This window comes from Diabrotica undecimpunctata, chromosome 9, assembly GCF_040954645.1.
Source record: "Diabrotica undecimpunctata isolate CICGRU chromosome 9, icDiaUnde3, whole genome shotgun sequence".
Classification (NCBI taxonomy): Eukaryota; Metazoa; Arthropoda; class Insecta; order Coleoptera; family Chrysomelidae; genus Diabrotica; species Diabrotica undecimpunctata.
This window is the reverse complement of record NC_092811.1, coordinates 57,601,012-57,612,004: the sequence shown is the minus strand read 5'-3', so window position 1 is coordinate 57,612,004 and position 10,993 is coordinate 57,601,012. Positions and strand designations below refer to the sequence as shown.

The following is a 10,993-nucleotide window of genomic DNA, read 5'->3' as shown; positions in this document are numbered from 1 at the left end:
AAAAATTATTTTATGGGACGAAAATCTGGAAAATCTGGAGCTTAGTAATAGATTACCTGCAAACTAACTAAGGAAATAACGTTGAAAAGCTCCAAAGATTAAATATATTACAGTCTTAATCAACTCCGCCATTAACCGGTTTTCTCTTCGTAATCTGCGTGTCGTTTTTTCCAGGTAAGATGCAATAAACTATTTATCGGTATTAAATATATTCTGATATACATATATATCGTTATTTTTGCCGTAATCGCACTTATCATCGTAGAATCATAGTTAAGGTCTTCTTATAACATGAATTCCATGTTTTTTTTTGACATAGCCAGTAGTTTTTGTGCCATTTTTATATCCATCCAATGGCACTACAGCCCAAATCGGGCCTTGGCCTCCTTCAACAGGCTTCTTCAATCATCCCGATTTACCGCTGTTCTTTTCCATGAACGCGTTCCCAGGCAATTCCTGGCATCCTCATCGTCTTCGTCTTCCCATCTCTTTTTAGGTCTTCCAACAGGTCTTTTTCCCTGTATTCTTGCATCTAATAATTTTCTGGGGATTCTATTCTCATGCATGCGGACCACGTGCCCTGCCCATAGTAATCTCTGCAGTTTAGTGTGTTGTGCTAGAGTTGGTTCGCTATATTGCTCGTATATTTCTCTATTATACCTAATTCGCCAGTTGTTGTTTTCACTTATTGGGCCCAGGATCCTACGTAATATTTTTCTTTCAAACACATCTAATGCATTGGCAGATTTCTGTGTCACCACCCATGTTTCACAACCATAACTTACTATGGGCCTGATTATTGTTTTATAGACCCGAAGTTTTGTTTTCCGGTGTACGTCTAGCGATTCGAATATGTGGCGCATCGCGAAATATTCTTTATTTACATGTTCTATATCGTCAATAAAGTGTTGTTGCACTGGTCTATTTGATCTGGTTTGTATGAGTAGTTTTGTTTTATTTGTATTTATTGCTAGCCCTACTGCTTCTGCACTCTGTTTCAACTCAACGTAGGTTTCTTCCGCTGCATTCACTGTTCTGTTCATTATGTTTATATCATCTGCGTATGCTGTTAATTGGGTAGACTTGTTTGTAAATATGTTATTTCCGCTCACCGTCAACCGTCTAACTACATATTCAAGAACATGAGAAAAGAGCGTTGGAGCTAGTCCGTCGCCTTGTTTCAGTCCTTGCGTTATCGTAAACGCATCAGTGATCTGTCCCTGAATACATACCTGTGCTTCTGTTTCTGTCATTGTCATTTGCACTAGTCGTATTAATTTTTTTGGTATGCCAAATTCTTCCAATATATTAGGTAGAATTGTTCTATCTATTGAATCATAGGCTTGTTTAAAATCTATCTTAAAAGAGATTGTAAACGTCCATGTCATATTCCCATGCTTTGGCTAATATTTGTTTAACTGTAAGTAGTTGGTCAATGGTAGATCTATTTTGCCTAATCCCTGCTTGATATTCCCCGATGATTTTTTCCGTGAGAGGTTGTAGTCTTCGATTAATGATGTTTGTGAGTATTTTGTATCCCGAACAAAGTAAAGAGATGCCTCTATAATTCTGACACAACAGTTTGTCTCCTTTTTTATGAATAGGCCAGATTATGCTGTCTTAGATGTTTGATAAATTGGTATGCGCTACCTGTTTCGTTTTCCTTAAACTCCCTCTCTATGTTTAGTTGGTTTTTATACTTTCTCTTTTTCTGCCTGCACAGTTTATCTGCTCTTCGTCTTTTGTTCTCATGTTCTGTTTTTCCCTCTCTAGTACGTCTGAGTATGTAATTCTTATGTGCTTTATTTCTTTCCTGTATAGCTTGTTTGCATTCTTCATCGAACCATGTTTCTTCTCTCCGTTGTGTCTTTGTTCCTAAGACTTATTTCGCTGTGTTGAGTATGATACTGCTTATGGTGTTGCATTGGTTTTCTATTGTGGAGTCTGCTCTGTTTTCTTCTAGTAATTTTTCATCCACTGTTCTCTCAAATTTTTCTTGTACCTCAGAGACTTTTAGGTTATCTAAGTTTAGTTTTTCTTGTTTTGGATATTTTTCCTTTACCTGTCGGCTGATTTTGCATCTAAACCGTGTCTGTACTAGCAGATGGTCTGAGTCACAGCTTACGCCACGTCTGCTTTTTACATCTAATATACTCGTCGCCATTTTTATAAATACGATAAAAAAGCATGTTTGTTTATTTTGGTAAAAAACCTATATAAGTTGATGATCCAAGGTGAAAATATGAGCTGTTAATAACTTTGCCTGTAGAGATTACTCGATATTTCTTGAATGTTATTTTGTAGATTTCGTTCCACTCTTATCAATATCATCAACACTTATATTGTTGCGAATTGGTAGATAATATTGGATACTATACCATTACTTGGACAAAACACGACTACCTAATTCCCAATGCCATCAACATAACATCTGACTTGGCTTCATTCACCAACAGCCTTCCCTAGTCTTTGGATATTGTCACGCCCAGTAGGATTGCACCCTAAGAGGTTTTGTTTTTTTTTTTGGCAACACCTGTTGGAAAAATGATAAGTTTTGTTTCTATTTTATATCAATATTCTGATATTCAGTTACAGCTAGAGTAAGGTGTTTTATATGCATATAAGTCAGGTAAATTATCTCTAGTTTTTTTTGTAATCGGTAACAGGTTTTTTTTGTTAAATAAAGCAGGTTTAAGTAATGGTTAATAATATTTAAAATAAAGAAATTTTCAAAATTTTTTTTCTTTTTTACAGAAAATGCCTCGTACACATAAGAGAGTACCTGGAAGCCGTTCTTACGCAGACTATTTGCCAGAAAAGTTGGAGGAAGCGCTCCAAAACGTAGCCAATGGGGATTTAAGTATTCGTGCAGCATCAAACCAATTTAACATTCCATACGGCACTTTGTAAAATAAATTCAAAGGAATGCATGGACAAAAACCTGGGCGGCCTACAATATTCACTTACGAGAAGGAACAAGCAATTCTCCAAGCTGCAGCAAAATGTGGTGATTGGGGGTTTCCTTTGACTTTGTTTGATAAACGTATGATGGCCAAATATTACTTAGATAGAAAAGGAGTTGTCATAAACATGTTTCAAAATAATATACCCGGAGTTGAGTGGGCATATAGTTTACTCCAAAGAAACAGAAAGAGTTATGGACAAAGAATAGCGACTAATATTAAAAGAACTAGAGCTGCAGTTTCAAAGGAAACCATAGAAAAATTCTTTAATAATATAGAAGATGTCACTAAAGAAGTACCCTGAGAAAGTCATGAATCATTCGAAAATCTGTACAACTATAATGGTGTGCGGTTCTGCAGATGGCATTTTGTTGCCGCCCTATGTCATATACAAAAGTATTCCTTTATATGATACCTGGAAAGAAAATGGTCCAAGGGGAGATCCTTGTTGTACGAAAAGTTGTTGCAGTCTCGGTACACGTTATAATCGGACAACAAGTGGATGGTTGGATGGAGAAACTTTTAGAGATTGGTTTAAGACAGTATTTCTTCCACATGCTAAACGTTTAGAAGGAAGAAAAGTCTTGATATGTGACAATTTGTCATCTCATATGGATCCAGAGGTACTAAAAGTATGCAAAAAAAATGACATTGATTTCGTTTGCTTAGTTGCCAACTCGACACATTTGTGTCAGCCACTTGATGTGGCATTTTTTCGCCCCATGAAAATAGCTTGGCGTGCTATTTTATCGGAATGAAAGCTTCAGAACTTACGAATAAATACTATACCAAAAGACATGTTTCCAGTGTTGCTCAAAAAATGTTTAAATAGATTGAATAGCGTAGCATCACGAAACAAAAATTATGAAGAAGGGGCTATAAAAAGGAATTTGAAAAGTGGCTTTCGGGCGTGTGGTCTGTTCCCACCTAACCGATATCAAGTTTTGCAGAAATTGCCGGATAAAGAAACGGATAATCCTGACGAAGCTGTAGAATCGGCATTAACAACTTTGCTTAGGGAACAGCGATTTTTAGGACCTAACCATCCTGAAAGGAGAAAGAAAAGACTCAATGTTCCAGCAGGTTGCAGTGTCTCTACATCTAATGCAAATGAAATGAACGACAAAGTATTAGATTTGGATGACAATAAAGATGAAAATAAACAACAAGAAGTTGAGATCCAGATCTATAACAGCAGAGAGGGCGAAAAAATCCATAATACAATAAATTTGCTTGTGGGTCAATTTGTCTTGGCCAATTTTTCATCTAAACGTGGAAAAAAAACCTACAAATATGTTTGCGAGATAGTTGAGTTAGACCAAGATGATATCACCGTTGTAGGGCTTAAATCAGTTGATAAAGATAAAATAAAATTTAGACGAGTTCTTAACGATATCTCAGAAATTAAAGAAGAAGAACTCGTAGAGATTTTACCTCAACCTTCAGAAGGACTAGACGAAGATGAAAACCTCATATACACGTTCAGTAAAAGTATTGCAGTGCTTGAATTAGCTGTAAACGTGAAACAAAAATAAGTTAAGCTGAAAAAAATATTTTACAACAAATGTTACAGTAGACTAAGGCATATATTAAAACAATATTTTGTAAAATTTGGATTTTTCATTATTTTCGCAAGGTACTATTTGCTTATAAAAATTGTAGTGCTTTAGTGTGGGGATACTTTCATAACCCACTTACAAAACATGTGTGATCAAAGTATCCCCATTTTAAGTATATCTTTGATCACGCAGTTTTTATTTTTTTCTATAAAAACTTTTGAATTTTTTTAATTCATACTTTGTTCATGGATAAAACACCAAAAACCGATATAGAGTATTTTTTTTTTCAAATTTTTACTTTCAACGACAAAATAGATATTCAGTTTTAACCAAAAAAATATGATCAAAGTATACCCATTCTACGGTACCTCACCGTTTCACTTTTGCTAGGTAAGGTAATCAGTTTTTTTGGTAACCTTAGTTGTTCTAGACTCATTTTGACCTTACCTAGTCAAGGATTATTTTAGATAAATTACTAACCTTAGTATAGGACTTTTGCTTTTCATCCGGACACTGATTTGTTTCTCGTAATAATACATTTTACCTGGCGCAGTAGTGGTGGTAATTTATTTTATGTGACCGTTTGGTTTCTCCACCCCCACCACTACTGTTTATCTTAACGTGTCTTATATGGATACAAATTAATACATTGTTATCAATAAATATTGTTAAATAAATAATATATCTGTCATTAGTATTTTGGCTTTTTATTTCAGTTTCTACTAACCCGTATATTATATAGCAGGACAAGGTAAATTTTTTTTAAGTATTTCAGGTTCGTGTATCAATTGTAACCTATTTCTTGTTGCTTATTACTTTGAAATTCTCAAGCTATTCTTGAGTGGCGCTCACATTCCGTTTTCTTAGGTAACTCCATATATCTGCGTATAGTACCTTTTTGTAACCTTCTATTTCCAGTTGTCTTCTCTCATTTCATTAAATTTTGGTGTTAAAACGTCTCATTTTCTCCCTTACGTATATAATTTCATTATCCCGTACATTTGTCGTTTTATCTCTCAGCCAAGCCTTAGTGTAGAAAAGCTAGCCCGAACCTTCACTTGAGGTTTTGTGTCTCTTTTTGGCCATGTAAATTTGTTCCTCTCAGCTTAGCCATTTTTTTAGTAGTATTTTCACTACCTTCCCTTCCAGTCCGTCTGTAATTTGTAAGTTCCTACACTTCTTAAATTCCAATACTCCCAGAGCAGGCAAATATTTAATGACATTCATTTCTTCATATTTGTGTGAATCTAATATTTAATTAGTGGCTCCAACTTCTTCTTATTAGAATATTCGATATAGAAACCCTGGTAAATCACTTGTTAGCTCGTTGTAATGAAAATTTACTTATTTCGAGTTTAGTTAACCTTAATTTCTCAATATTAACAACATTCAAATCAAGACTAGTTTTTAGGCATCCAAACACCAAAAAAATTGTCATTTGGAACTCCCAGGAAAGCCCGCTTGATAAAGACAATAAAACACTTCCGAAGGAAATTAAACAGCCCTCAAGCTCAAGACACAAGACAAGATCCTTATGTAACAATAGAGAATATTTCTCCAAGAACATGTTACACCCAACTTAGCAAGTTCTTAAAGATGCAGTTATCCTTGTCAAAGAAATCGCCAAAAGGATCAAGGTATTCCAATGATTTCAAGCAGTTTGCCTTATCAGTACACTTCTTGGGGCCTCCACAAGTTTTTCACGAAAATATTTCGATTGTCTTCGAAGAGTATATTGCAAAGGATTACTGCCAAATGGGATATAAGGCCTGGGTCCAACCAATTTTTATTCGACACTCTTAAGCCCGAGTGTATTATAGATTATAATCACCACCTAGCTATTCATCACCAATCAGAAAGTGCTTACGTTGGTTTCATAAAGTGGCTGTTGAGTTGTTACTTAGGACAACGGTAATAAATGCTCTAGGAGTATATAAGGTTTTACATCCAGAAAAGAAATTACGATGACACTGTTCAGGGAACAACTAGCACAGTCATTGTTAAAGATTCCAGAGACGACTGTAGTCAGGGACACAAAAAAAGTACAAAGTCACAAAATCGTTGAAATTGAAGAAAGATGTTCACGGAATAGAAAAATTCGAAAGAGGTGCACGTTCTTCTATTCCAAATTGTCAGTTAAATATGGGCCATTTATGCAACAAAAAACACCAAGACAGTTACAACATTCTGCGACACATGCGCTGAAAAACCATACGCTTGTTTTTCTCCACATAAATAGTTTTTTAAACTTTTAATTTTCTACTAAAATGTTTGTACCTGTTGCTATTAGTTACTTTATTTTATTAGGTTTATTGGTTACTTTTATAAAAACATAATTTAATGCTCTAACACCAATGAAGTATTTTTATGTAAGTATTTAGTATGCAGATTTATATGAAAATAAACGATCACCAGTTAAATCCATTTTTATTAGCCAAATATGCCCAAAATGCCGAACCATTTAAACTCAATATTCCTCACAGACCAGAGAATGTTTCTTCGTAAGGATTTTGATGTAACGTGTACAACCAGCTCACACCCGATAATTTAGTAGTCCATATCCGGTGTACGCCGGCAGTACACGCGGCAAATTGGGACAATCTAGAAATGTTGGCCGGCTTTCATTTAACGTTTCTGTAATGCACACCACTAATGTGTCGGCAGCCAACCTGTTAATAACGCCAACAGACATATTATAGTCGTAGTAATAGTTTCAATATTAGATGTCAATCTGCAGGTTTGGCTTATCAATTTGGTTTATTACTCTACGTTTATAGAAAAAATAATAGGTGACACACTTTCAAATATTTTAAAACATTTAGTCAATAAGGGAATAAAAATAAAAGAAACACGAAAATTCGGTAGACCCAGAAGAATGTTACTCCATAATGACAACACTTAACAAGGTGTTACAGATTATGGATGACACTGTCAAAAACTCGAGCTGCCAGAGAATGAAATACGCGAATTAATTGAGCAACAAATTTACAAGGCGTAACACCAGAGATTGGTAAATATATAGAGCAATCCCCTAGAGGCCAAAGTGATAATAAAAACTGGTTTGAGGAAAGAAAGTCTCGTCTTACAGCTTCTACTTTCAGTGAGATAACTTTGGAAAGCCAGTGTAATCTCTTTTTTATAAATCTTTACCGCCCTTAAAATAGTTGGAGTACGGAAAACTTAATCAAAGTTTAGCTATTAAAGCATGTTTCCAAAATAAAAAATATAGTAAATCAGTGTGGATTGTTTGTATGTTTGGAAAAAGGTTATGGATTTTTAGGAGCTTCCCCAGACGAATTAGTAGGTGACAATAATATTGTGAAAGTTAGGTGTCCATATTCAGACCGAGAATATACACTAGTCATGGATAGGTTTTCTTAGAACTATGATTATTGGGAATTAGGCAACTTTATAATAGAAAATTTTAGACACTACTCGGTTTCATAGTGAAAGTTTCTTAAACGATGTATTGTTAACTTTTTATCAAATATCCACTGGATCGAAGATACAATTGTTTTAAATTACAATAATTTTGGGTATGAATATTTTTAATAAATTAATATTTTAATTCTAATTAAGTTCGTTTAAGTTATTTTTGGTAAATATTTTGATCGCTCGCATCGCTCCAAAAAAAAAAAGAGAAATCTAGACATATTTTTCTGATGAAATTGAAGGTAAGGTTAAACGTGTGTATTGTGGACAGACATTATCAGTAAAAAATAAATTGACATCTACACTTATAAGGCATATGAACCAAAAACAACCCACAGTGTTGATGAAACGCCAAAAAGCAGAGTACATTTCAATTAAGCAAATTCCAAACCATAACGAAATTTTTTCACAGGCCACTGGCAATTAATAAACAAGATGAAATTGACAAACAGCTAATCCGAACGATCACCAAGGAGTATCATCCGTTTAGTACCGTGGAAGACACAGAATTTAAAAAGTTACTGTATCTATTGAAACCGAATTATAAAGCCTCTTCGCGAAAAACAGTTTCAAATTCAATGATTCCAGTGTTTTATACTCAAACTGTTGACATTGTCAGAACGCGTCTTGAAAGAGCGTATGCAATATGTCTCACAACTGACGGATGGACATCACGCACAAATGATAGTTTTTTTAGCGTTACTGCCCATTATATTGTAGAAGAGGATAAAAGAACTTTTTTGACTTCAGATTTATTAGGATGCATGTGCTTTACAGAAAGACATACTGCTGAAAATAAATGTAAAATGCTAAAAAATCTTATATCTGAAACAAATAAAATAGCAGTTATTTCCGATAATGCGGTAAATATGAAAGCAGCTGTGTGCACTGGTGGCTGGAACTTTTGAGGTGTTTTGTTTATTCTATTAATTTAGTTACCCAGTAAGGACAAAAAGAAATAAAAAAAATAGTGGACAAAATAAACGCAATAGTTGTATTCTTCAGAAGTAGTCATGCATCTGCACAATTGAAAGCCACTGAAGAAGGCATGGATATGGCTCCACTAAAATTAAAAAATGATGTCCAGCAATGTCCAGAAACGGGTTTGAGCTACTTTTAAGGATGGTTCACTTTGCAGATAATCGGGACAACCCTCAAAATAACCGACTCCACAAAGTTCAGTGTTTGGTCGATAAAGTGGTCCATAATTTCCAAATAGCACTTGAACCTGGTGAAACAGTATGTGTTGATGAATCACTAATACTATTTCAAGACCGGGTTATTATGCGCCAATATCTGAAGGGAAAACGCCATAAATGTTGCATCAAAATATTCAAACTTTGTTGAAATAGAGGCTATACTTATAATATAGAGATTTACGCTGGAAAAAATATTTATCAAAACCGAACCACCCCACCTAGAATAGTAATGAAACTAGGCAAGCCATTATTGGATTCCGGAAGAACCATGATCACGGATAATTGGTATACTAGCCTTTGACTTGCAGAACAGTTGTTGAATAGACAAACACATCAAATTGGCGCCTTAAGGAAATATCGCAAAGGAACCCCGCGCGACGTGACAAACAAAATGCTGAAGCCCGGAGAGTATATTTCAAAAGAAAATCATAAGGGAATCACCGTACTATCCTGGCGAGGCAAGCGCTATGTCCTGATGTTCTCTACAAAGCACTTAGATTCTCAAATTGAAGTTGGAAATCGTCGTGGACAAACAAAGAAAAAACCTGAAATGATATTTGCCTACAACCAAGGAAAATCTTCCGTTGATCAGTCAGATCAAATGACATCATACCAATCACCACTTAGAAAAACCATTAAGTGGAATAGAAAATTGGCGTTTGATATTTTGCTGAATATTGCTATGGTAAATGCATAGGTGATGTTCAAAGAAGTCGAGCATGTTGATACAGGTATCCTCGAATTTCGAAAATCTGTTGCATATGCATTATGCAATTCGAGGCCTCCTCCGCAAACAGTTGAAGTCGCCACGCCAAACAGAAATCGTCGTTCACGGAATGAAATATCTGAAAAAGAGGTAAAGAAACGAAAACCGTGTCAGTCGTGTTACGAGGCAACAAAACAAAGTCAATACTGCAAAGTAGCAAGGAATTTGAAAAGGAATCGAATTTACTGCAAAGGATGTCAAGGAGAGCCCCATCTATGCATTTAGTGTTTTAACAAAAAACATTGCTATGGTACGGAGTGATATCTTACAAATTTAGGATTTTTATTCTTTTTTATAATTTTTTTCCATAATAAAAACTGCCATTTATGTGTATTATTAGTGTACTTTTTTATTTGTTATTTCTTAGTCGTTAAATCAGTACGCAAGAAACTGGCCGTGTGTAACGTTTCTTTCAAGCCGTCTCGGAACACCAGATTTTATAGGAAAATTATTGGAATTACTTTCATTTACTCTTGTTCGGAATTCTCTCCCACTTAGATAGGATTTTAACAGTTTCAGGTACGTGATGGGTAAAAATTTCTTGATTTTGAAAATCAGGCCTGTGTGCCAAACCGTATCAAAGGCTTGACTAACATCTAGAAAAGTAGCTGTGCAGTAGTGTTTGCTTTCCATTGCAGAATTTATGGTGTGTACTATTCTATGAACCTGCTGTATTGTCAAGTGTTTTTTTCGAAAGCCAAATTGGTGGTTGGGTATCCATTCCTCCGTATTGGGGTCTGAGTTAATTTTTTGTAACAGTAACCTTTCAAGTATTTTGGATACGACTGGTAGTAGGCTTATTGGCCTATATGCTGAAACCTCGTTTGGATTTTTTCCTGCTTTTGGGACTAGTATTATTTCAGCGGTTTTAACCGGAGTCTTGGGTTTTTTGGAGTTTTTGATCGGCTTCCATATTGAGTTATCGTACCGGTTTAGATTTGTTATGTAGTTTGCAAATGACAGTAAATGCCTCTTTAAGTTTGGATTTTAGTTGATTGCTTAGCCTGTTTAATGTAGTCTTGTCTGCTGGGGCATGGGTTTAGTGCCATTTGGTCCTAGCTTTCCTTTTTTGAG

The 10,993-nt window shown here is 35.1% G+C and overlaps 1 protein-coding gene across 1 annotated transcript; it reads left to right on the top strand.

Moving 5' to 3' along the window:
* Positions 1-9,544: 9,544 nt before the first annotated feature.
* LOC140450858 (uncharacterized) lies at positions 9,545-9,850 on the top strand. Its single transcript, XM_072544537.1, has one exon. It carries the CDS (start codon positions 9,545-9,547, stop codon positions 9,848-9,850), a length of 306 nt encoding a protein of 101 aa, XP_072400638.1.
* The last annotated feature ends 1,143 nt before the right edge of the window (positions 9,851-10,993 follow it).

What these genes read in the sequence shown, in the direction of transcription:
- LOC140450858 (XM_072544537.1), top strand. Translation starts at nt 9,545, where the DNA reads ATGCTGAAGCCCGGAGAGTATATTTCAAAAGAAAATCATAAGGGAATC.